Raw genomic sequence first — 27,733 nt, 5'->3', positions numbered from 1 at the left:
GCCCTGTGGCAGCTGGCATAGGTGCCAGTCTCCCCACCTAACCCAACCCTAACTTGGATAAGCTGATGGGTGAAACCTGTAATGCAGTAAAGCCTTGGTTATGTATCAGTGTATAAGACATTTGCAATTTTGATATTACAAATTTTGTACTTTACATCTGAACAATTACACTGTTCATTAACATTGCGGTTGTAAACTGTTTGCTAGGTTTCTTGCCCTCAACATGTGCCCAGATCATGGGATTACTTTTCTGTCTGGGGTACAATACTGTCCTTTTAAAATGTTCAAGTATTATTACATTTATCTCATGCACAACAAACACACAATCATGTTCCACAAACTTTATTTCAGCTGACTCAAGACACAATCCTCTGTACAACACTGTTCCCTTCTTTGAAAACAAAAATACAAGCAACAAAAGTTATGTACAAAAATAAAGTATGTTTAAAAAAAAAAATGACAGATACAAGACAAAACCAATTTTAATGCTCATTTGAGGCATGGCTGCTATAAATAGTGACAGTATTCATTTGAGCTTTATTTTGCTGAACTACACACACACAAAAAAAGCAATCGTTTTATTCAATGAGAAGCCAGTAGCACCATTCTGAGTTCATCCATGACAATGTGTGCCATCAGAGGCTGGATGACACCCCGCTCTTGTGTTTCACATGAATTTTTGGAGCTCAATGGCTCTGTGCAGTGCAAAACTTTAAACAAAAATATGTTAACACAAACCAGTGAACACGTAATTCAGTTAAAAATAATGCTGCAAAATCTTCCCAAGCCTCTCACCAGGAGAACCTTCTAATGTAATACTTTTCATTATCAATGAAATGCAACTTTTCATACGGTATTTTATCCTGTATTAATTTTTTTTTTTCAAACTGTAGTTTATGATTGGCGCATACAATAATCTAAGAAGGCAAAAAAAAAGAAAAGAAAAAAAAAAAAGCAGTCCAATGAAACTAGCCCAACACAACACACATTTAACATGAAAAAAAAAATTAGAAAAAGGACAATTTCTTCATTTTAATGGATGAGTTAAGTTACTGTAGTGTCATGAATGCAAAAATTATACTGAAAACATTTTTCTTCACAAGTTCTTAATCAAAACAACTCATGAAAGAAAAATTGAAATGTTAATTTCAGATCTTCCAGGAGCTGCACCACACTGATTTCCATTAACACAAGTATTCAGTGTAAGCCTTTTGACTCACAGACAAGGCAAGAAGTGAAGGCAAACGAGCAGAAAGATGTATAATGTAACAGAGCAGGTGAATGCATACGCAGAAACATACTGAAGAGTCTGTTTAACATAAACATGTAGCTTAGAAGCCTGCCATATACTGACCTACATTTAATAAGTCATTTGTATTGACTATGATATAAAAACCATCTCACAAGTAACTCAGACCTTTTTGCTGCGCTAACAATCAAAATGTTGCACGTCATGCGAAGCCAAATCAAGTCTTTTGTTCTCAACGGCAATTCTGATTGTCACTTTTTTGGGTATAAAGCACATGTTGGTTCCAAAGCAAGCACATGGTTTTACACCTCTGTTGGTCAATGAGAATAATTTTAATAAGAGTCCAGCTTCGATCTTCAGTCGGTGAGTGCACTCATGTCTCTTATGATGATGTGATGTTACTTTGCTGATACGTATAGCAGTTGTAGTGCATTCTAGAGACAGCTGGCTTGGACATGTGAAGCACTGAAATACAGTATAGCAACACATAATAGAATAAAAGACACTTTAAATTCATTATACAGTGTATGTACATCTCTTCAAAATGCTCAAGTTAACAGACTATGACATAATTCTTACTTTTGGATTTTGTCTTTGCCTCGTGGCTGTCTTTCTTTCAAAAATTAATTTATTATATACCAAATACTTTAAAGACTTTTTCCCTCTTTCATAAAAATGTTGCTTGTTTCTCTACATAGCCATAGTGGTCAGGTGCTGATGCCCCAGCAGCCCCTTGCGGCCTGCACCCGCTCCTGGATGCCCCCCTCCATTGCCATGACCACAGTATTCCTGCAGGTTCTGACGCAAAGTAACCAGTGCAGAGCCCAGACAGGCACGATTTGGAGCCAAGACACCGCCCGGGAGCTGGAAGAGGACTGTAGCCACCCCAGCCATACCGTCATCCGTGGGCTCCAGGGTAATGGGCCCCACCTTAAAGGAGGAATAGGAAAAGCCCATAAGCTGAGACAGGAAAGGGTCAGGACGGCAAAAGTGCTGATAACCGCTGTATGTGGATGGGTGGTGATGATGTGAGGCTGGGTTGCCAGCTGTGGTACTGGCATAGTGATGGGTATTCAAGTAGTGCAGTGGCAGGTGTTGGCCGCTGTTGCCCCCTCCACCCAAGGTGAGGTGATGGTGGTGATGGGCTGTGGGTCCGGATGCTGGGTCATGTTTATAGGAGACAGGTCCTGCTCTGCCCCTCTGGCCGACCACCACTCCACCTAACTTGCTTGTGCGGGGATGAGCCAGTGACACAGTGCTGCCCCCTACCCCTCCACCAGATGAAGGCAAGTAGATAAGCTGAGGCTCCTCTGGCTCAAGGTATATGGTGAGCTTGGCAAACGGCCTTGATGCCATCTTGGTCATCTCCTGAATGTGGCGACGCTGCTCCCGACGGAAGTCCAGGAACTGCTTAACCTTCCACAAGAGGACGCAGACAGATAGGAAGAGGAAAAAGCAGGAAAAGAACACAGAGAAGAAGACAAAAAGGTCAATGTGGGCTTGGTCCTGACGCAGAAACAGCAGGCCCTGGGATTCTCCTTGTCTCTCTTCAGTTCCCACACCCCTCAGAGCGATGTAGAAGCGACTAGACTTTAAGGAGTGCACCTCATGGGGGAAGGTGATCACCACGCGATCTCGAACACCATGGACAATCAGCACTGTCTGGGGTTTCCATACAGTGATGTAGGTAATGAGTCCCTCAGCACGCTCCTCTCTAATTTCTCTTTCTGCCCCTGGAGGCTTTGCTTGCAGCTGCAGTGGGTTGTGGGAGAGCACAGGACCTGCAAGGCTGGATGATGCGTTGGCAAACACCTTTATAGGGGACGGAGGCGAATCCTTTTCTGTCCCAGCAGTTTTCCCTGGAGTTACCGATTCCTCCTCAATCTTGATGGTGTGAATTCCCGTGTACCGATCCACATCCACAATGAAAGTGTCATGAGAGTTGGACACATACACCTCCACTTCACCAAATGTGACATCAATGGTGACCCTAATGTCCACATTGGTGAACTTGGGCTGGGCAGCAAAGAACACAGTGCGCCCCTTGGGCAGATTGCGAATGGTGGGATCATGGAAGCAGTTGGTCTGGGATGTGGGGTCAAAGCAGCACTCTGTGTCCACATTGAACTGACGGTAGCATTGCCGCCCATTCACTGGTGTGCCATTGAAAGAATCCTTGCACTTTGCACACTAAATGAAAAAATGAAAAACAGAATCTGAGCATAACCCATTCTATGCATGTTGACAAGGCAACAATGTACAAATTGAAAACCCTGATCTCCAACACATGCATACCTGTTGCCTGTAGCAGTCTTTACGGTCACTCTGAGGGCTGCTGAGGCAGGAGGAGGTCTCTGTGTTGTTTTGGCAGGGGCAGCCTGTACCATCGTGTTCATTACATGTGTCTGCATGACCATTACATTGACACCTGCAATAAAGAGAAATTGAAATTCATGCATCTGGCATCTATAAGTATTTCTCCATACATGTGTGTACAACACACAGTGTATTGTGTGGAGTGTATTGCATTGTAAGTCTGCTGATTATAACCGACAGTCCAGGCATTGCATGATACAAACCACACTGGGACAGAAAAGGATTCGCCTCCGTCCCCTTAAAACACCTTAAAACATTATACAATAATAAAATTCCAGTGACAGTTAAGCAGCAGACATTACTCACTTCTCACACTTCCCCTGCAGCAGGAAGTAGCCACTAAGGCAGCTCTCACATCGGTCTCCTACGCTGTTGTTCTGACAAGTCACACACACGGCATTCTCTTCTGTGGGACCCTCAGACACCCAGGTCTGAATCTGATAAAAGTATAAAGAGTGATGGACCGTTAAAACTAAACAAGGCACTAGAACAGTGAATGTGTTAAAGATGAGGCTGGAATGGAAGAAATTGATTCTGTGGACAAGTGTGCTTTATACACATAATAAGTTGAGATCAGGAGTATTTGTAATTCATTGATTGTAATCTGTGTGGCACATGGGAACACAATCAATGTGTGGGAGCCACAATTCACACTCAGTTGTAGGGGATCAAATACTTATTTTACTCAATGACATACAAACTAATTGATAACTTTTATGTGATGTGCTTTTTTCTGGATTTTTATATCTTGCCATTAAAATTAAATTACCATAAAACTAGAGACTGTTCATTTCTTTCTATGTGAGCAAACTTGCAAATTTAGCAGAGGATCAAATATGTCTCCCCCACTATGCACATGCACAAACCCTCTAGGATTTCAGTTACTTACGCTGTTAGGGTCCAGAGGGAACAGCTGTGGATTTTCCAGGGCCTTCTTGAGTTCATCCCGTGACAGGCACACAGCACTATTTCCCTTGCAAAATTCCCGACATGGATGACAAGTGCCACCCCCTTTGGCAGAGCCCACAAACAGAGGCTTACACTTCTCACAATGCTTACCCTACATTTGGGGCAAAGAGAAAATAATACGCATTACTGAATATGAAAAAAAAAAGTTTAAAGTGTGTGGTTGTATACTCTTAGAAGCACTTACCATGGTGTTATTGTGACACTGCAGACAAACATCTGGTTTGTTAACACCAGCACAGTTGCTGTGTTTGTTGCAGCTGCACTGAGAGGAGCAGTTATCCCCTACAAAGCCAAAGTGACACTGGCAAACTCCAGGGGACACGCATGTCCCATTCACACAGCCTTGTGCACACACTGGCTCACACTGACCAGAAATACTGTACAGAAGAAAACAAGAAGAGGAGATTTAGGTGGACCCGTCCCGTTAATATAAAGAACAATACAATAAACTCTCCTCATGTATTACCTGCTGAGTATGTAACCCTGTTTGCAGGTGCAGTGGTATCCCTGTGGAAGGTCGTGGCAGTCCTGAGTGCTGTTGCAGTTGTGATGACCATTAGCGCATTCATCCTCCTCTGGACAATGGAGGAAAGACCAACTGCTATTTCTCAGGGGGCAAACACCCTCACTCACACCTGTGAAAGAAAAATGGACAAAGGTAAGTGAATCAGGGATCAGAAAGCACAAAATAAAGGGGTAACACTCTTAGATGCTCAGCTTCTTAAAAACCATTAACTTCAGATTGTTCTCACCATCGAGTCCTCCTTGTAGGCAGCGTCCAGCCCCATTGCCCCCACGAAGGGCACACCAACCACACTGAGGCCTGGCAATGCACTGGGAGCACTGGGTGAGCTGGGAGCACTGGGGAGAGCAGGAGTCCCCCCCTGAGAGCAATCGACCACACTGGCCCGCCTCACACCGGAGGGGCACAAAAGATGGGCTCATGCACTACAGCAAGGGGAGAGAGGTTTGCTCAATAAAATAATAATAATAATAATAAAAAAAATAAATAAATAAAATAAAAAAAAACAGTATATTCAGTTAAAGTCAAACAATCAAATTAGGGGTGGGTGACACAGGTTCAATATTATATCAGGATATTTTGAGAAAACTTGCAACAACAATAATTCTGATGACACAGGAAAAATAATTTATTGATGCTTGCAGCTTGCAGGCAACAGCATTTATAAGTGTAAGTAAATGAAAGGCATTTTCCTTCCTTTCCTTCTTTCCCAGTGAGCTTTCATCATTGATGCCACACTAACAAATTTGAAGTGTGAATCTAGTGAAACAAGAGCAGCTGAGAGCAGCAGCATTATAGAGTAATAGTAGTGACACAGCACTATATCCAGTGACACAGCAAGTCAAATGTAAGAATGAAAGTAGCTCAGGTAGTGTTTTCCCTGAAAATATTAAGTACAAGTGTTAACACTTAGCAAAATAACACAGACAGTGGCTAGCTCCGCATGTTTGATCTGGCAGATATATAAAAAAATTTTTTATACCACATGCCCTTCCTAAAGCAATGCTAAAGAGATTTGTGTTTTCTTCCAGGACTGAACCAGTGACCTTTTACTTATTAGAAGAATGTGTAAACTGTCACATAATAAAACTAGCAAGGCCACCTACCCATACAAAGCGCAATCATCCAACACCAGTGTCATGTCAGTGATCAGCTGATATAGGCCTAAACATTAGACCTTGCAGTCAATCCATTTTCATTAATAATGGTTTTCCATCCATTTGCTTCTACTTATTAATACAAAAAAAAAAAAACAAGGATAGATGTTCTTTCTTAGAAAAGTCACAGTGTGTGGATTTTAATGGACTCTGGCAGAGGCTGACACTTTACCTCAAAATGCACGTGTTGCCCACAAAGGAATATTTTGAAATTTTGTGACCATTACATTTTATGAAATGAAATGAAATTACTAGGAAGTCAGACAGAATTATTCTGTCAAAGTTTCACAATAATAGTACACCAAAAAAAACATTTTTTTTTTTTTTTTTTTTAAATGGTAAGACTAAATCATTTTGAGCTACAGTACCACTCAAAAACTTTTGGCTGGTACTGTATATTTTATCAAAATCCATTGTGATTTACACCCGTGCACAACACTGAGAAGCTGGCCTTCCATGCTCTGTTCTGAAAAACTGCATGACGATCTTTGAGGTCACACGTTTAGATTTCAGCATTGGTCAAACTACGTCATCAACAGTTCATTTTTAGACTTGTCTGACAACATTTGTTTATATTTTGCAAGAATGCCAAATATTATGCTTTGAAGCCATTTTTTTTTTGCCTGTTATGACTGGAAACTTTATGAAACACAGTGCAGCTTATGACAATGATTTATTTAGGCACCTTTGATTATATTGAATTCTGCCATAATCTCTTCCCAAATTTCTCACAGAAAATCAGAGACTTGTATGAATTCTGACCAATTATGATGACAAATTAAAAAAAAATCAAAAAGCATCACATTTGTCTTGAATTGCTCTATTTTGGTACCAAAATACAAAGAATTTAACATAATTTAAGAAAAATCAGGTGGCCTTGCTAATATATATCTTTCTTTGAACAAATAATAGGTAACGACATGAGTAATTTCCATCCACTGTTTGCTCTTCCATGTAGAGTGCAACTAGCCAGTGAAACTAGTGAGTGCTCCAGAGATGCTCGGTGGAGTCATCGGTCTACATTTTGGTCACACATCACCAGCTGCTAGTATCGCCTCCTTTGCAGCCTGTACTTGTCATTGTGTTTTTTGCTTCGAGTGGTGAAACACATTTATTGTTTCCACCTTCAGCTGGCAACATTTTCTTGCACATTTTTCAAACTACTGTGCTTTGCTGTAGGTTGTTGAAGTAGTTCCCTTTATAGGTACTAAACTGCATTGCTATAGCAGTGATATTCCGATATGACGTTTATATCATGTAAGAATTCATACCGCTGTTATCACGGACGATATGATGTGGCATACCCTTAATTCAGATCTTACCTGCTGCAGGGCCATGCTCCACACACAGTGCTGCCAGCCCCCGTCAGAGCCTCTGGAGCTCAGACAAAGGCTGCAGTTATGGAGACTGTGGCAAGGAGGAGGGCATGGCAGAGGAGGGGATGACTCCACCTGCATGGGTGAGACGTTGAGCAGAGCGTAGCTGAAACATGTCCAGTCATAAGTGGGATTCACACTCAAGATGCGCCTTGTCTCGCCTGCAGGAAACAAAAACTGTAAACATTTCTCAGTGGAACATTTCTACAGAATAAAAACATCCTAAAAGCATGAGAAACATCCATATGAAGCTATGCAAAGCAGTCACTGTAACAAAATCACAACTGCTTGTGCTTTTAATTAATTAATTATTTTTACACGCCATTCAAGACATGGGATGTATTATGTGTTCACCATGGTGAATGGGCATCCAGGCAGCATCCACAAGTGTTCAGCCTACACTTACCAAACTTTATGGGTAGATAGCTTAATGACCAACGCAAGGTAGGGATTGTGTATGGGGTCACTGGGGTCAAGGTCAAAGATCAAGGTAATTTGATTAAATCTATGTTTTGTTTTGTTTTGTTTTTACATTTTTTTCCATGTCCACTTCATATCTAGGTAATGGTTTGAAGGATTTTGATGAAACCTTGCATGATTATTCTTCATATCAAGACATTATGCAGACAACTCCTGGAGGTTAAGGTCAAAACTCATGGTCACATAATTATTAAATCTTTGTTTTTCATGTGTCAACAAACAGGGTTAATAAAGTGTAATGGGTGTATTTTTTCCCGCTAGGTGGTGCTCTTGTTCACAGATGGAAATAAATTTTCAGCAACATACTGAACACTTAATCTAAGCCTGGGTACCTGTGCGTTTGAACTGGCGTGTCCACATGCATTTTCCAGAAGCTGTACACTTGGAGCAGTCAGAAGCCTCACAGCTAGTCTCAGTACAGTTGCTGGACAGGAAAATCTCTCTCTGGTTGATTCGACAGTCGTGTACAGCTGTACAGCTGAGAGAGCTGCTGATACAAGCTCCCTCTGGACAATTTGTGCACCACTTACACTGTAAAACAGGCTGGGAAATTTATTTAAGATCACATTTTAGTAACTGTCTCTCTTTGAGTGAATAGCTGTGTTTGATAAGGAGCATTGTCTGTTACCTGTGATGGACTGGAAAATGTTTTAGGGTGTCGTGCAAGGCATTCACTGCATGTCTTTAGTCTGCGACACTGGTCTGGTTCACGAGGGGTTGGAGAACAGGGAGACTGACCAGTGAAGCAACCCATTCTGATGGTGAACAAAGAATATAATATGCATTTCATTTAATATCTATACATAACTTTAACCTCAGAGTTGCTGCCAAAACAATTTTTTACCTCTCAGCAGTGTCAGAAGAAGCACAGGTTCCCCTACACCAGATACAGCTGCCTGTGGTGGTGTTGCAGGCCTCTGGTGTGGGAAGAAGGGCGCAGGGGTCAGAGGGCACAGACAGGGTTAGGAGCCTGCCAAGAGTGACACCATTGAAGCCTCCTGACAGGAAGAGACGACTGCCCCAGCTTGTCATGGCAAGAGACACCGAACCATTTACTGGATCTCCAACAGCTGAAACTAAAGGAAAGACATGAAGAGTGGTTAGCCTATTGTGTGTTATGATTTACAAATTAATCTGCAGCTAGAAATCTATAGTTACTTGGTTGTATCCAGGTGTTACAGTTGATCTGGTACAGAGAGACAGAGTTACTGTAGTCTTCTGCTTCTGTCCTGCCACCTACAATCACCATAGTGTCTTTGATCAATGCAGCAGCGTGGAAGAAACGGGACAGGGGCTACACAGGAAAAAGAAGACGCAGCAAGAATAAAGAAGTTATCTTTCTGCAGTGGACTGATGGATGATGACTGGCTGCCTTTTCCAAATGTAAGAGAGCAGCTTCTTACCTTAATACCCTGAGAGGTGGCCAGCAAAGACCAGGTGAGGTTGGGGTAATACAGACTGTAGAGCTCACCAGATGGCTCCACACTTTCCACGTGAAAGCGGTAGCCTCCAAAGACATAGATGGCGTCAGTCTGTTCATGGTAGACTGCCGTGTGGCCATATAAACCTGATTCAAGAACAAATAAAGCAAAACAGGTTCATATACAAAAAAAAAAAAAAGAATTTTTAGATCTGTTTTTGTCTTTTTCAAAACATGACACTGTATTGTAATAGCAGTAAGTGGTCCATCAGTGAGTTATTGACCATTTAAAACTATGGCTCAACATAGCAAAATGTTTCAAAAAAACCTGTTGGAGGTGTGCCAGTATGGGGGGCAATGGTCCAGTTTCCAGACTGAGGACTGAACTCCAGTAAATGGTGGTTGAAACCATTTTCTGGAGAGTAACCGCCAATCAACAGCACAGAGGAGTCTCGACGTACAGTTAAAGTGTGACCAGCCACTGGGGGAAGCACTGTGCTCTGTCAGCAGCAGAAAAAAAATGTGATTAGTTAAAACAAAAATGATTTTTCAGATATTTAGTATTTACACATCAAGTCAAATACAAACCTTGTGCTCTCTCCAGACTAAACTGCTGAGATTGAGACTCCAGGTATCCATGGCAACACCATCTTGAGTAACCCCGCCTACAACCAACATAAAGTTGTGACTGGTTCCAGAACCAGACTCATGACTCAGCAGTGCAGAGGCGTGATGGTAGCGAGGGCTTGGAGTCAATCCTTCTTCCACAGAGCTTGTCAGCATTTGGGTCCAACGACGCTCCAACACAGAATATCTAAACCAACCAGTGAGAAATGTGTTATCACACACATACAAAAACAACAATGCACTACGTAAGTGTGAAATTACCTAATTAGAGTTACCAACTTGCGATTGGATGCCTCTGCCAAGATGTGCGCAATAAGAAGGTTATATAAAGAACACTGATTTGATTTTACTTTAAGTTTTGTTGTTCTCATGCTGCAGTATGCCTACTTTATTAGGTTTTAGGCCAATAAGGGTGATTCTGATAGACAAAAAAGTTGTAGGCATGGCTGTAGATAATTAAAAATATTCAAGTTCTTGCTGCAAAGAAAGTAAGAAATTGTAAAACACAAATGCTTAATACACACCGTCAAACCGGCACTACAGAAAATCTACAACCACAGTTTGAGGATTTCAAAATTCCTGTTACCAATTCAGTTTGAAACCAAATGTGAAATAGGTTCACAATACCCCCTTCTTTTAATGCCAACATAACTATCTTTGTATAATAATATCATGTTACAAATGGTTTACCTGTTAAATATAAAATGTCCTCGCTTGTTTCATGACATTGACCTTTAAAATCTAATAATTTGTAAATCTATTAGGAAGTTTGTGCCTAATTTGCACTCATGTCAAAGTCGAAATCAAAATTTAACTTTGGGTCCAAAAAAGGGTTTGTCACAAATCTGAACCAATTGTTTCACACTAACAGGATGGAAGGTTTTCACAAATGGATGGACTGGTGGCTATTTCCACTACGTTTGAATGCTTTCTTGCTACAAGCCTTATTTACAGATTCACACAAGCATTTTTTTTCTGTGCGGATTAGCCCTAACATTCACACACTCGCACTTGGATGGATGCATGGGAAACTCGGGGTTCAAAATCTTGCCCTAGGATACTTTGACATTTGACTAGAGGAGCCGGGGATCAAACCACTGACCTCTCAATTGGTAGAAGACCTGTTCTACCTTCTGAGCCACAAACATGAAAAATGAGAACTACTAGGAACTTGACTCTTATAAGCCCTTTGTCTAAGCATATACATTCTGTTGTTGCACTCTCCTACCTATAGACATTTCCCAGAATTCCTTCTGTCAGAGAAAGCCCTCCATACATCCAGAGGTTGCCATGTGGTCCAGACACCATAGAGTGTCCCATCCGGTGGAGGAACCTGTGGGCCTGGTTCTGTAAAGGGGAAAAATGTTAGTGTGTGTTGGGCTGTGTAATCTACGAACACTTGAGTTCACTTTCCTGGTTCATTTTCCTTCAGTGCTTACCACAGTCATCTGTGTGTCTAGTAGGGTTTCCCACACCAAGCTGTTGAAGTCTCGAGGAATAGTGCAGTCTGATCCAGCCCAGCTCTCTGAGCACACACACACTCCCAGAGACTAAGACAAACAAAGTTAAAATGGTAAGAAATATAATTTTATTTTGTTGTTGTTTGGGATTTTGTTTAATAATTTTTGGTAAATCTGTTTTTAAACAGACTTTACTAAAAAAAAATAAATAAATCCTGGATAAAAAAATTTAATTAAATAAAAAAAAAAAACGTACACAATACACAACTAAAAAAATATATTACATGATTGTTAGCCTTGTTACTCTGGTACTAAATAAAAATGTCCACAATTTCCACATTTTATGCAAACACTTCTAAGTCCTGGTTACGGTACTTCAAATAAATGTTCCTTTTGTCAAAAGAGCAACTTGGAAATATAAGCAAATGCAAACTTTTTTAAAGTAAATTTGCACAATCCTTACTATATTACAAGTTCCTCTTCCTTCTACTATTCCACAATCTTGAGGACACACCAGCCGGTCACAATGCGGTCCCCCATATCCCTGAGGGCACTGGCAGAGCCCACCTTGGCACTGGGCTCCACCTGGACATACAGATCCATCTTCATCCTCATCAGAGCTCTGCTGGCACCGTCGTACCCAGAAAGATGCATTAAAGCCTTGAGGTTTGTCTGAAGAGACGTTGGCTTCAAAATAGACTGAGATCACACCTGGAGGTAGAAGAGATGATTATACTATGCTCAGTTATTGCATATATGCAGATTGGTTTGATAGGTTAAATAGTATATTTATTAGCAAATGAGTTAAAGCGAACCTGAGGTGGCTTCCACTGTGATAGGCTGAGTCCTTGTGGTGCCACAAAATGCTCCAATTAAGTTGTGATCAGAATGTACAACTCCATTGCCCAGAAAACGAGGAAGGCCGTCAAACACATAGACATACGAGCTCTGAAAAATAAAGCAGTTCGAATATAATAATGAATAGTTTAGGAACAGTTTAAGGAATAGTGATAGTTTTGATGCTACAGAGCAGCCAACATGTTCATTGGTGCATATTTGAACTCACTTTACAGTGTGTATGGGAGTCTGGGTGTAGAGTGAGGGCAACTGGGGGACAGAACTGTTTAGGCAGACAAGGTGCCAGGTTCTCAGTCACAGAGAGGACCCACAGGCAATGAGAAAGTCCACCTTTCCCCTCTGTGCCACTTCGCCATCCCAAAGAAGAGGACAGAGGAATGGTGGTGGAGGAAGTGGAAGAGAGTAGGACAGAACGGCCCTGGCACTGACGATAGCATGTGCCATTATTCCTAGATGGTACAGGATGGTACAGACAAGTCACGATCACAGAATCACAATATACTAACAATCAAAGCAAATTATTACTCCTGAGCAAAACAGTGAAGATGCTTACCTGGGATCTCCATAGTAACCAGGTAGGCAGGACTCGCAATGTGGTCCCTGAGTGTTGTGGGTGCAGTAACACTGGCCTGTTTGGTTGTGACAGTATCCTTGCAGAGGGTCACCGTGTCCGTTACACTCACAAGGAACGCAACCGCCGCCACCAGCCAGGGCTGAGCCAAAGCTACCTGGACGGCAGTGCTCACAGTGTGGTCCTGTAGTCCAGTCTGAAAGTGATCCAAGGGACCGTTAACCAATAAATAACCTGACACCCTTTATATATCAAACACCAAAATGACTACTGCACTTTCAATTTTATGAATAGTGACTGTGAGTGTAAAACTAAAAATTATTATAATCCATATATCAAGGTCTCACCTTGGCATTCATCACAGATCCCTGGAGCAGTAATACAGGTGGAGTGAAAGTTGCAGCCACAGTCAACATCACATTCAACGCCACTTAGAACCAGAGTAGCGGGGTCAGATGTCCAGCCTAGAGAACATTCACACTCAAACCGTGGGCTGCCGCTACATTGACCCTCACGACACTCATTGTAACAGCTGTAATAGGGAGGAAAATTGAGTCCATTAAAAAATTTACTAAGAGCAATCTAGATAATTTAAAGAATGAATCATTACATTTGATGGACTTACGTTTGGTTGCAGTGCAGTGTGCCATCCCCTGTGTATCCTCTCTCACAATGGCACTCGTATGAAGTGGGAGTGTTGATGCAGGTGGCAAAGAGATGACAGTTGTGGAGGCCCAACCTGCATTCCTCTACATCGGGACAAGTAGGATAGGCCCAGATTGCATCTTGTTCTTCGTCATTCAAGTGCTCCAACTCCATCTCCATTTCTAGGGGTCGAGGTGGGGCTGAAGTCTGGGGCTCAGGACTTGAGGAGCAAGAAAAAGACATGTAAAGTTGGACAGGTGTACTACATGCCTATCATTTTTTTTCAGCCTATATGTAGAACAAATGTTATGAAAGATCTTACTTTGCAGCTCGTGCTTCAGCCACAGCTACACTACAGTTATACACAGATGGATCATCCATTCCTGCCCAGTCTCCTCTCAAGCATCTGAAAAAAGGGTGGAAAACATGAAATATATACAAAAATTAAAAAACAAACAAAAACAATGACTGCTAACATATCAGCACTTTTGCAATATAAAGGTTGTATTACTTTGAATTAAATCAAGGGTGCATTTGCCTTATATGCAATTTATGTATATACTCTGTTTGTATTGTTATTTGTTTGTCATACTTACTTTCCAATTGTGGGATTATTGTAGTCACCACACCAGCCACACTGGAAAGTCCTCAGGCACTCTGTACATGTGTTTAAAGCTGAGCACTGCTTACACTGGGGAACTGAGTGAACGCTGACAAGCAAAAGAATAAATATCATTTTATTACTGATTGAAATTAAAAAGTTAATTCAGCTGTCTGGGAAAATCTAAATGTTTTCTAAATCTGAGTATACTAGTATAAAAAAAGCTATCAAGAAAGTTAGTGACTATACAGCCCAGAGTGAAAGCATCTGATAAGTCAAAGAGTTTTGCTCTTTAGTGTGTAAGCTTCAATTTTTAATCATGGCCACTACTTTTGGTACCAAGTCCAAAATCTCAGCTTTAAGTTGACATGAATGAAACCTCTGAGTGACAACATACACTGGCCAAAGTGAAAGGGTCCTAAAGTAATTGGACAATGGACTACTGTAATCTCTTAGGCAGCTTCTCATTTCAAATTTTGTAAACTTAAAAAAAGTTGTTTGCGAGTTGCAAATTGCAATTTTAATTGGAGTTGTTAGTCAAATTTGCATGAAAAAGGCAATTAGGCTGAAAAAGAATAATATCAACAGATTTTCAGTTAGTTACAGTTGCAGTAACTTTGTAAATAAGGCAGGCACAAACAGGAGTCCTGACCAGCTGGAGTCCTGATGATGATCATAAGAAAGTAATTTGTTTTCTTCATTCAGAAAAAAAAAAATGTAGAGGCAGCAAATGCATCAGAAATCAAAACAATATTTGATAATTCCACAGGTTACAGTACAGCTTTTCAGGGTGAAGAAGTGGAATATTTTTTAAATGTTAAGTCAATCATATAATCTAAATCTAACTGCACACTTGCTGAAGGCCCTCCAATAAACAAAGTGGCTGCAGTGAAGACATGAGAGAGCATAACCAGGGAAGATGTTTTAAAGTGTGCTAATGTCTATGGATCAGACTCCGAAGGACTTTCCATAAAATATTTAAGATTTTTTTGACTCTAGGCATTTATGACTCATCTAATTACTTTTGAACTCTTTCATTGGGTTATTAAAAAAAGGCTACAGACACTTCTTTTAATATTGATGTAAACCCACTCAAAATAAAGCTGAGACATGGCACCTGAATGTAGTTCACACTGAAGAATGAGGTCTACATTAAAAAAAAGAAAGGTAAAAATACAATACTTCAAGTCTGGACTGTATGTGCTACTGCAGTACAACTCTAAACCAAAAAAGCAACCTGATAATGTCTTTAAAAATGTCCTCGTTTTTTTTTACCTGTCGTACCAGTCCCTGCACTCTCCATAGGGGTACTTTGTGAGGTAGGCAGCAAAATAGAAGCAGGCCTGAGCTGACTCACACCATGCACACTGGCTCGAGTTAGAGAGGCACTCACCACACGTCTTTCTCCTGTAAAAGAAAATGAAAGGAGAACAGAGAAGATGAGCTACAGAATTTTGCATGATCTGAAATAACATTAAAAATATAAACTTTCAGCTCACTGGTTGCAGACTTTAGGACAGCCCTTTGGGTCACGTATGGATCCATCTACTCTTCCCCGTCGACTGCACTGATAGTCGCCTTTCTTGCTGGAGTTTATCTGCCACTCACAATAAGGGTCCTGCAAGTCAAAGTAAGCGCGCATAAGTCAAGAATACAGTTGTCCCAAGTTTAGCTATAAAATTACTGCAGCACACTGACAGTCAATGCATTTTTTTCAGGTGTATCTATACCTGAGTACATGCAGAGCAGTCTCTATACTCTTCACACAAGGTGCAATGCTGGGGTGCCAACAGCAGATGGCGCTGACCTTCTACCTTCCCTTCACTATTCTCCCCCTCAGGGCAAGGTTCAAGGTCTGGGCTGTCACGCAGCAGACAGCGGGACAAAGATGGGCACCAGCCACAAGACTGGTCAGATAGACATGCCAGACAGGACATGTACCCTGAGCAGGAACCTGAGCGGTATGGCTCCAAGAACAGGAAGGAGATCTCCTAGAAGGAAAATGGTACCAAGTAAACAGTATGCTTTTGTTTCATAATCTAAGAAAAATCACAAAAGAAATGTGTGTAAGTTATTTTTTTTAATCACTACATGCAGGCGGTTCTGCTGTTGAAGCTGAACTGGGTTAGTACTCACACTCCCTCCAGGCAATGTCCTATTCCAGATCAAGGCCATCTCACTGGTCTGTCCTGAGCCCGAGTTGTTAAGGTAGCCCTCAGCCTGAACAAGGTAATGGTTGCCCCTGGTCAGGTTAGAGAAAAGTCGGCTCCCATCCGGTCGAGCCAGCAGCTTCAGCTCCTTTTCCTGCTGAGCTGCCCAGCGACCCACCACCTCCTGATCAGCCAATGGGGTCACAATGTGTAGAAAATTGAACATAAAGAAAATATGGACATAATTATAAAAAAAAAAATCCAAGCATAAAATTTAAAGTACCTGCTGCTGAACAACCCATTCTGGATTAAACTGTCATTCCAAAAATGTATGTCTGAGTATTAACCAATTTAAACCTGTTCTAGTAAAGCACACCAAAATAAAATGATGTGCCTGTAAATTAGCATATTAAAAGGCCCTTAAATTCCAGTGCTGGGAGCAGACGGATTAATGTTCAATCTTAATACTTAGCCCTGGGGCACAACATACTGGGTTTCATTGCCAATCTTTAAGCCTTCCAACAGTTACAATGTTAGTCCATATGAAACTATAATAAATTGTTTATTTAATTATATAATCTAATCAACTAGAACTAATCCTATGAAGATGAAGAAAAAATTAGACAAGATAGCAATTTTAATTTAATGAAATAAAAAAAATTCTATAGCTGACATGCATTTATCCTCACCATCTGGCTGGAGTTGGGTCCTGTGGCCATTCGAGCCTCAAAGTGAAGCCTCTGAATGCGAGCCCACATGGAGACAGTCTCTATAGGAGGGGGTGCAGGCGGAGGTCCCCCCCACAATGGGTGGATGAAGCCCCTGAACTGTAGGGCGACGTCCATTTCTGTGGTGGGGCTAAGGATGATGGTGGTGCTACGGAGAATGGACACCTGATGTAGGGGGTGAAGAGGATGGAGGGTAGTGGAAGATGGATGGAAGTGGAAACACATCAACAGAGGCACTATTCTCTACCAACTGCTCCACAAAGTTTCACAAACTACTTGAACAAGAGTATTTTTTTCTATGCAAAACAAACAGAGAAAAAGAAAAAGAAATAGAAATGAGCATTGAAGTCAAGGGACTAAAAACCAAAGAGCACAAAGAAGAAATGAACAAAAGAGAATCATTATATCCAAGCTGGAGAACTGCAGTGGAGTAAAAGCAATATTGGAGGAAGGAAGGACGAGTAAGTATAAGCAGAGAGGGAAGTAGTTACAACCACAACTAATAAAATCAATAGATTTGGACTCCGTACCTTGTCAGGCTGGGAGTCGTTGCGGGGGTGCTGGAAGGTGAGCAGGTGCAGTCCCGGGACATAGTTCTCGGTGCGACAGGAGTGGAGGGAGGTTAGGAAAAGGGTACGCTCCCCCCACCAGCCGTACGCCCCTGAGATCTGGTCCACACGGCACGCACTTCGCTCTGTGAGACCGAGAGGGAGAGGTCAGCACACAAAAAAAAACACATCTGACCTCTTCAAATTTGATATTACAGCAGCATCCTACTGTGCACTACTGTACTGAAATGAATGTAATTGGTGACTCTTGTTTGAAGTGTGTTCTGAAGGAGTAAAATGGCCTCACTGCACCAAGAGAAGTATGCCATTGGACGGGTGAGTCAAACTGTGGTTTGAGTAACCTGTCCAATCTCAGCTAGGTGTAGTCAAGTCACTGTACTTCATCTCTGAAACACATCCAACATGAGTCGGTTAAGTCCCTCCCAAGTCAACTCCCAACATCATTTCTTTTCCAGTCTTGACCCTTCTCTTCTGCCCTCCTTCCTCCCTCCCTGGGTCTCACCTGACACTGGTAGGCAGGACTCATTCTGAACACACCAGCCAAATTCACCAGGGGCGCGGGCCAGAGAAGCTGGAGTTCCACTGAACACCAGACAGGACTGGCAATCAGACAGGAAGCGAGCCAGGCCCAAGCAACCAGTACTCCCACACTGTCACCAGAAAACAGAGATATGCACTTTAATTTTATGCTATACAAACACTTTGGATTTATTAACATAATGGATTAAAAAATATATATATATATTGTTAAAAATTTTTACATTTATATAAAATCAGTCAGCCAGAGTAAAGAAATAAGCAGAGGTGTTACCGGGTTAGTGGGTTGGTACTCTCGACAGCGGCCTTCACACCAGCTGCACTCTGGGTTCTTAAGGCACATACTTTCATCTACTGCCTCAGCGCAAACAGCGTCCTGGCAATGGAACAAACACACACACATGTATACACAACAATTTCATTACCACTAGAAGCCCTTAGCCAAAGCCTTTTTCAACCATACTTCCATTAGCCTGGCACATTTGCCAGTCTTCCAAATACTGTTACTTTAGAACAGTGGTCCCCAACCTTTTTTGAGCCGCGGACCGGTTTAGTGTTAGAAAATATTTCCACGGACCGGCTTTTAAGGTGTGGCGAATAAATACGTCAAAATAAATGATACGACCATAACCAAGTGTGATATTTTCTACGTATAATAATAAAAAACGGGAATCCACTTTGTATTCGTATGCAACTCTATCAGCAGCGTTCTCGTAACATCCCGCCTCAACATGAATAACAGGCTCTCTGCCCACAGCGCTCCCTGGTCAGCTGTTAGAGCCATGGTAAAACATGCCTTCAAAATAAGATACACTGCAAAAACAAATACAGTGGAAATCACCTCAGTCGGATTCAAATGGCCCAGTTTGGGGTCTATTATCGAATTTCGCTGCAATGGCTTCTGCTTCATCTATGAATTTGCTTCTGCAAATTTTATAATCTGAAATTTTACTCGTAAGTGCAAGTTTGTAGCTTACACTTGCCACGATTGTCCCCGGTGAAATGAACTGATATAAACACTAAAACAATTTCCAGGCGTTGTTAGTGTGTGTGTAGTTGTGCATGAACGAGCCGATGCATGGAAGTGGGCGGACAGGAGCTGAGGAGGGTTTTAGCGCTAAACTCATCCAGTTTATGCGATCACATTTAACTGGAAATTTATTACAATGGGACCAGATTTTTCATCCGAGGTAGGTGAATATCCGACGGATTTATGTGATGATTTTATTGGAATTAATGTTAGGAAAAATCAGGACCTGCAGATGCCATCCAACTAGAGCGAAAACCCGATTTGTGCGACTTCGACTTAGGTGATTTTTACTGTATAAAGCGCATGAAAAATACAACTCACCATAACACTGAATCAGTGTAAGCCCCCTGAGCTTGTTTCTCTGATACTCATTTTTGCTGGCTTCTGGTTTGACTGGGTTCGGCCGATTTCACATGGAGCGTGGCTGCAGAGCCGCGGTGTCAAGCGCTGGACAGTTAGTTTGATGGCTGGGTCTACCTCACTGCTATCCCCGGTGTTGATAAATAAAAATGGTAAATGGACTAGTTCTTACATAGCGCTTTTCTACTCTTGTTGAGCACTCAAAAATATAAAGAAGCGTTATGTAGGTCAACCAACCGATTTCGTTAGACAGGCCTGAAGCTTCTGGGTTTAATTTTAGCGGTGACGTATCATGTGAGCAGAAACGTCTTGACACGTCAAGAGGAAGTCATGGAGGGAAGTAACGGAGCGAATCCCCCATTTTTCAAAATAAAATATAGTTTAGGCGCAGATAATAAGTAAAACGGAAATAATTTAAGTTATTTATTCTTTATGTGCGGCCCGGTACCAAATGTCCCACAGCCCGGTACCGGTCCACGGCCCGGGGGTTGGGGACCTCTGCTTTAGAACACTTTCACTCACCCTGTCACCTTGGTCACTACTGACAAAAAGTGGTACTTTGTAAGCCACAAGGTCTCCACGCGCAACACCGCTGTAGCCTCCAGCAACCAGCAACACTCGTCCCTCCATTACTGCAGCAACATGTGAGTAACGCCCCCTCACAGTATCACCACCTTAGAAAGAAAAAAAAAAAAGAAAAAGTAAAGAAAGCTGAGTAGACGCTGCACATGCACACATAACCACTGAGGGCCATTTTATACCCGCCGTGGGGTGCCTCACGAGCAGCACCGTAACTCGCTAGCTGCCATGTCTGCAGGTCGTGCACCTCACGATTTTTGTAACCTGCCGTGCTGTGCTGCTGCCACCGCAGCGACATGAGTGTACGGTTGTATTGGTTTTTACTGCTGTTTTAATGACATATCAGTAGAGAAGCTCAGAGATTCACAAATTATACAGAGGGAGTTGCTGCAACAGTTTGAAAATATTAGGAAAATACTCTGGGAAAAAAAAAAAAAAGATATTGAAAATGACTTTGCCAGACATCTGAGCATCGCTGACATTGAAACAGTAACTAGATGCCTTTTTATGTCTGGAAAATGCACTCATGCACCTCTACAAACTCCACAGATGTCAAACAGATCTAAACCCAAACCCTTCTGACTGTCCTTAAGGCTTGTACAAATATTCTCATCATGTGACACACAAAAAGACATGTAGAGCATAATTGATGGCATAAACATGTTTTTTTTATATTTAAAAAAAATGCTATTTAGTCTGTATACATAAAATGGACTTTGTTTGACTCTCTGATCACAACCAAATAAAATATAGTGTTAAAAACAAGAATTAAACAACAGCTAGGTGTGATCCAGAAGTCTACTAAGCTTTCACTTTTAAACCAAATTTAACCAGATTTCAGGTACTCACTGAGTCGCTCCCTTGCAGAGACCCACTGGTGACAGCCCAGATGGTAGAAAAAGATCTCCTCATCATAGCATTTTTCCTCTTGATAATGAATGTGCACATTTCCTCCTGTCAGACAAACAAAGAGATAAATATTAACAGGTGGTTTAAATTCCTCAACTGGTTTAAATCCCACCATTCTTTAACTACAAAATTCTATTGGAAAACATGTAACCAAAATTGAGATAACACTGCAATAAAAGGAAATTGCATAGTGGACTAGAAGCACCAAATTTTTATAACAATTTCATAGCTAATCAAGTACAATATTTAATCAAATGGATACAAAGGGAAATTTTTAATAACTCATGGATGGCTATAGAACAAAATCAACTCTGACATTTTAATTACAGATCTCCCCCTCTTGAATGAGCTGAAGAAGACGGATGGATAAATTTATTTTTAATTAATTTATAGGTGTGTGTATGTCTGGACACATAATATGTACACAGGGTTCTAGCCAGCATTTGATCACCCAGTGCCACACCGGGCTAAGAATTTTACCGGTTCACCATCACAATTAGCAAGAGGGCACGGTTATTAGCACTGATAGCTAGGGGTGTGATTTTTTTCTGGCTAGAACCCAGACAAAAAATATTTTTTCTCTCTCTGATTTCTTAGTTGCTGGGAGGGTTAGATCTGGGTCACTGTCGGGGGTCTCAGGAGCAGGTGTCGTTAGGCAGGCCAGGTCACTGCAACTCTAAACAGTCTAGATAAGAATAACTTGTACACCATATACAACATCATAAAAGAAAAATAATAATATACAGAATAAAGAACAAAACACTGCTGACCTGGCCAATAACAACACCTCCCCCTCACCAAAACAGCACGGTACTCCTAATGAGGATCACCCTCTGCCATCCATAGTGTCCAGGGTTATAGCTTTCCCTGTTCCCACTCTAGCCCACCCCCAACTAATTATTCATATTTTTATTAATCTCTTTATTTTTTCCTCTTTCTTTCTTTTTTTTTTTTCAAAATTGCTATTATTATCATCAGTAGTTGTAGATATTGTAGTATTAATGGTGGTGGTACTGATGATATTATTGTTATTGACGCTATTTATTGACGTCCACATAACAACACAATGCATTCATACACATACTCACTCATGCACATAATATTTTAATAAAATCTGAAATATGCAAATATGCACAACTGTTCTGGGCGATTTTTCCTCTTTTTTTCAGTTGTCCCTTTTTATGTTTATGTCAGTGCACATAATGTAAATAAAAAGGTTTCAAAAATGATGCCGAAAAAAAGATTCTTAGTACTCACCGTACACAACCATGTAGTTTCCAATGACTGTGGCTGAGTGGAAAGCTCGCTCTCTCGGGCCAGTTGTTGGGAAACGTGAACGGAAAGATGTCCAAAATCGCCGGTCCACATGAAACACATCCGTGTTGTTGACCCTGACACTAAATCTAAGAAAAATATGTGTTGATTACACCAAATGTCAGCAGGGGACCACTAGCTGGCAGGAGACCTGACATGACATAGATAAAGCTAATAGTATAATAAAGTTAAGCAATGTTTAAGTCAAGGCTCATGTTGTCTTGCACATAACAGAATCATTCCCAGTCTCTTCCTCTCCCTCTAAATATAGATTCCTATAATGCTGATATTGAATCAATACTCAACATCAGTAGATACCCAAAGCAAAAGTACTGCCATTGTATCATGAGTCGAAAATGTTGGATCAGTGCAGTCCTAATTTCATATGATTTGATCAAATGTGATATAATTCACTGTTTTACAGGTAAAGGAACAAAACATCCCAGAGTTCCAAAACAAGCAGAGGAACACTCCAATCTTACCCACAATACTTCACAACCACTAACAGAAATATGCACAAAAAGATTTCTATACTAAATTTCTCACTCTCAGCCAGCTTGTATTGCACATTATTGTATAATGCCTGTATGAAAAGATGCGTACCTGGCAGTGGTAGGCCTGTGGCCCCCATAGACAAGTAGTGTCCTTGATGGGCTGTGGAAGACCATGGAGTGGCCAGCAGTGGCTGGTGGCTTCCCACCTGTGGGCTGAACTGTCTCCCACCGTCCAGATCCATGCAGGCCAAACCGATACAGAGTTGAGGAAAACATATCCTCCTCGGTGCGACCTGAGAAACAAGTTTAGGTTTTGTTCATTTCTCAGTTGCTTAAATATGTCAATCTAAATAAGCAAAGTGACAGCATACCATCAAACCCACCTCCAAATACATAGAGATAACTGTCTACTACAGCTGCAGCATGATTAGCCAATTTAGGAGCACCATGTGAAGTGGAAAGACCAAGCTGTTGCCAGTCATCATTGTGAGGCCGGTACATCCACACATCATTGGCCAGGGAGCCGTTGGCTAGCTCTCCACCAAAGATAACCATTTTACCCATATACTCTACTGCTGTGTGGGAATGACGAGCCACCTGACAGCACAGGAGAGCCAAAGAGTGCAAGAAGGAAAGAAATAACATGGAGATGTTAAACAATAAATGAGAGAGTGCTTAAATCCCCCATTGACCATAATTACAGACTCCATCAGCAAACAAATACGGTAAAAATCAGGAAATGAGACAACAGATTTCTACACACTGCAATAACTTGATTTCTATAAAAACTATAAAAGCACACTTGGTAATAGTTGTGGTAATTTCTTCAAATTTTCTCAACAGTTATTTGATTATTTATAAAAACAATTAAGCAAATATTCTTGCTTTAATCTATTTTCTCTTGTTTTTAACAGCAACCAGTAGAATGTAATGCTCTACTACTACTACCACAAGGTAACAGTAATGCACAGTAAGGCTGCTGGTCAACCAGCATTAAACAACAACAAAAAAGAAATAGGAAAATGCAAGAAAGGCATGTTACAGTTCTGACATCTACAGGTATGCTAGGATCCACTTCAATATGAGTGACAAATTTCATCACCAGATGGTGACAGTTCTTTGTGACTGCATGGATGCATCCACGGAGTCATTATATTGCACTAGGTGCACTTACTATATATGCAATCTAGAACAAGAATTACTCGTCTGTGTCCTTGAAAACTGGTTAAACGTATATGCTATGGTGAGAGTAGAACTTATTTTATAAACAGAAAAAATGTGTAAAAATGAAACCTAATAAAAAAATCAAAAAACATTCTGTCAGCAACTACACACAACTTGAGCTTCAAAGAATAGTCTAAAACTTCCCATGAACGCTGAATAGTATTGTTGCTTAAAATGCTTTGGTAAGATATCCTCTCTACAGTAAGAGGGCAGGAGAACAGTACACATTTGTACCTGAGTTTTACAAATTATGTTACACAGCTGTAGAAACTATATTTATGTGACTAATATATTTCAGCTTTAGGTAAAGATTTATCTACATTTTAAGATTTTGCATTTAGGCTACTGTAATTAAGGAACATGAGTAAGCAGATATCAGCCGAACAAGTAAAGGAAAAGCAGTGTAAAGCTTTGCCTTTTTTCCTTCTTTTTAGTTTGACAAATTATTGTGAGATTTTTTTTTTATATATATATATATGTATAAAAATAGGACAAAAACAAGAGTTTAATAATTGTTATTCTTACAATGCATTCCTAAAAAGTGCATCTTTTAAAAAAAAATCCTGATGCTTAGGTTGCCACAGGATGACCTGGAGCCTGGCAGGCCATTGAGTGGAAATCTTGGAGAGGATTTCTTTGAATCCATTCTCCTAAAAGGAATGCATTTTAAATTTCGTTGTGCAACTTCTGTGTACAATGACAATAAAGATTCTGATTCTGATTCCTGCTTAAGGAAACTAGATTTCTTACTTACATGGCATTCTGAAGATCAGCTTACTATCTAGTGCTGACAGTAACTGGGCCACTTGTTCGCATGAACATGACAAAGGAAATGCAATAGCAGGAGGAAGGAAAAGCAGCGCATGTTTGACTATATGCTCACTTACAGGTGAATGACCATAAGACCTGCTTTCCCATTGGCTGGATGTGAAATTGTATTTGATCAAGTCACCAAGAGCTCTGTTGAGATCAAATCCTGCAAGGAAGATAAGCAAAATAATATTCAAACACTGGCACTAATTATCAGATAACACTACAAGACACTATAGAAGACTATGACTCAAATGCAGTGATTCAGCTTTAATAAATACATCAATATGACTATTGGTTGATATATAACACTTTAAGCAGAACTTATGTTAAGTAATAATCTGTGTTGTAAGCTACAATTTATTAAATCTACCAAAGAATCAAAGTCTTGTCACAGAATCACACTTGTGTGTTAAAAATTGAGTTGTTTTCTCAACATTGAAGCTGTATTATTAAAATTTAACAGTATTTCACTCTCACCGCCAAACAGATACATGGCTCTTGTGGTGGAGAGGTACACGCCTGCGGAACCTGTCCTGGGAGGTGTGTAGGGGTTTCCTTCACTCACAAGCCACCACTTTCCTGCCCCACTATCGTTATAGAGACCAAGCTGACAGCTCTGACCTAGGAAGTCTGGCTTACACAGACAGCGCTCTCCTTTCTGAAAAATAAATAAATAAGTAAATGAAAGCAAATATAAAAGATTTCATCATGCCACACAACTGAATAACCTAATCAGGTTGAAAAATGAGTTACTATATGGCTACATTTTGTGTGTGTGGGTGTTCATTTAATCTCCCCCATTCCTAATCTTACCTTGTCACACTGGCCATTCACAGAACAAGCCTGGGTGCAGAGTGGGGTTGTACAGGAGGGGTCACCCCAACCCTGATGACAATGGCACTTTGATGTAGAGGAATCACAACGGCCATGACCGCCACATGCTCCAGGGCACAAAGAGAAGGTGTAAGTTGCATTGAAACCCAGTAGGTTGTAATTAGCATCACTGAAGAGATGAAGCAGCATCTGGAACAAAGATAGTTTAACAGTCAACACAAATTAAGTTAAAATTAAATTGCTAATGGAATTTCATGAGTTCAGTTGGAGTTTCATCTGTGTTATCTTCACTGGTTACCTTGCCAGACTTTGCTTCAATGGGTTGCGGCAATGTGTTGCCACTCAGACTGGCTAGGAGGGGGCTCTGGTAGGAGTCCCCATCATACACAAACAGGTAGTCATAAGTACACTCTGTGTCCATGAAGGTGAAATTCAAGACAATGCGGTGACTGCTGCTGGGAGCTGGAAGATATAAAAAAAAATTCAATAAATGACCAATCGCAGATAACAAACAAAATAACCAAAAAATATTTTCTCTGCACATATTATACCTTTGATTAGCCACTCGCAGTTTCCATTGACAGAGTAGTTTCCTGCTCCATCTGTGACATAGCCAGGTGGTCCCCTCAAAACCTGCCTGTGGCCCTTGCAGTCCCCCGCCTGGCACACAGGCGGCCTGGCCAACAGCAGAACCACCAGGATGAAGGAGACAGGGAGGGGGGAGACCATCAAAGGCACTGCCTGAAGGACGGGAAGGAAAAAGTGGGAATCATTTGCTGCTGGCTCCTCAAAAAAAAAAGCTTAAACGTTTGCAGTACAGATGAAGACCAACCTCTCAAAGTTTCATTTATGGACCACCTGATCTACCACATACAATAACTAAACTTTGCCAGGAGGATACAAGGGAACGTCCCTAATGGATATCTAATGGTCCCCTGTTCTCATAATTCTCGTTGTGCAGCCTTATGTCACTGAAAGGCTCCGATTTAAATCTCTATGAGTCATCCGTAAACTGCACTGCCATTCATGTTGCACAACATATCACGCATTGCAATGCTTACTGCGAGACTGAGGGGTAGCCACTGCAAAAAACTGTTCTGCTGATGTTGCTCTACGTGCACTGGAAGGTAACCCATTACGAGTCCAGCAATCACACAACACAAACATAACGCTAAACGACGATACTCGACCAATGTAGTGTTGTGTTTAAACAACCACATACTACACTTTGGCCTTTTTTTTTTTTTTACACTTTGGCTTTTATTAACAGCGTTTCTAACAGCTAACTAGCCAAAAGGTAAACCAAAGAGAATCAGCAGCAAGAGTCTCTGCAAGCTATCACAACACAGCTAACGAAAAGGTAGCTAAGCTAATGTAGCTAACGGAATATAGTCAACAGCCTGGGTTGCCAGCTGGTACGGATTCAGGATAATACTCACCATTTCCCGTCTCTTTGTTCGCATGGTGGTTTACATCTTCGGTGGCCCTTTTAAGCGTCAGCTACTACACGAGCTAACTGGTGAGGGCTGCAAACTGACAGCTAGCTAAATTATCCAGTCGACACTCAATTTTGTGCACTGCAGAGGACAGCACTACAACATCCTTCTCTGCTAGCCTGTCCGCTAGCTAGTGGTAGCGGCTCGACCAAATCCAGATGCGCAATCGTAGGTGGCTGCAGACCCTACCATAATCAATCATCCTTGAGAGTAATTCTGCATTATGTAATAACAAAATTATGCTTATAAAACTACGATAGTACACCACAGGAAACTGCGGCTATCAGCGACACGTTTTTAAAGCGTCGACGCGACTCCTGAGGTCCATGTTGTGGTCAGAAGCCCGTGTTTTGGTGCTTTTTGGCCGGCGAGCAGCAGCCAACA

General features: G+C 41.2%; 1 protein-coding gene across 1 annotated transcript; it reads right to left on the bottom strand.

The window, feature by feature from the left end:
• Positions 1 to 326: 326 nt before the first annotated feature.
• Positions 327 to 27,731, bottom strand: megf8 (multiple EGF-like-domains 8). Its single transcript, XM_030749683.1, has 44 exons — positions 27,293 to 27,731; positions 26,405 to 26,594; positions 26,152 to 26,315; positions 25,833 to 26,042; positions 25,497 to 25,677; positions 25,094 to 25,182; positions 23,366 to 23,579; positions 23,092 to 23,275; positions 22,432 to 22,577; positions 21,115 to 21,219; positions 20,209 to 20,360; positions 18,571 to 18,672; positions 18,262 to 18,409; positions 17,721 to 17,884; positions 17,152 to 17,355; positions 16,449 to 16,646; positions 16,043 to 16,303; positions 15,812 to 15,930; positions 15,588 to 15,719; positions 14,308 to 14,421; positions 14,034 to 14,117; positions 13,692 to 13,931; positions 13,414 to 13,598; positions 13,049 to 13,262; positions 12,704 to 12,944; positions 12,453 to 12,585; positions 12,101 to 12,348; positions 11,617 to 11,727; positions 11,406 to 11,524; positions 10,139 to 10,364; positions 9,879 to 10,050; positions 9,534 to 9,697; positions 9,289 to 9,424; positions 8,975 to 9,206; positions 8,759 to 8,885; positions 8,463 to 8,673; positions 7,597 to 7,811; positions 5,347 to 5,542; positions 5,061 to 5,229; positions 4,779 to 4,971; positions 4,515 to 4,685; positions 3,932 to 4,062; positions 3,545 to 3,677; positions 327 to 3,439 (listed from the first exon to the last, which is right to left on the bottom strand). The coding sequence occupies exons 1-44, from the start codon at positions 27,314 to 27,316 to the stop codon at positions 1,940 to 1,942; spliced, it is 8,652 nt and encodes a 2,883-aa protein (XP_030605543.1). The 5' UTR covers positions 27,317 to 27,731; the 3' UTR covers positions 327 to 1,939.
• Positions 27,732 to 27,733: the final 2 nt, after the last annotated feature.

The sequence above is a fragment of the Archocentrus centrarchus genome, chromosome 16, assembly GCF_007364275.1.
Source record: "Archocentrus centrarchus isolate MPI-CPG fArcCen1 chromosome 16, fArcCen1, whole genome shotgun sequence".
In the NCBI taxonomy this organism is placed as follows: Eukaryota; Metazoa; Chordata; class Actinopteri; order Cichliformes; family Cichlidae; genus Archocentrus; species Archocentrus centrarchus.
This window is presented reverse-complemented; position numbering and strand designations above follow the sequence as displayed.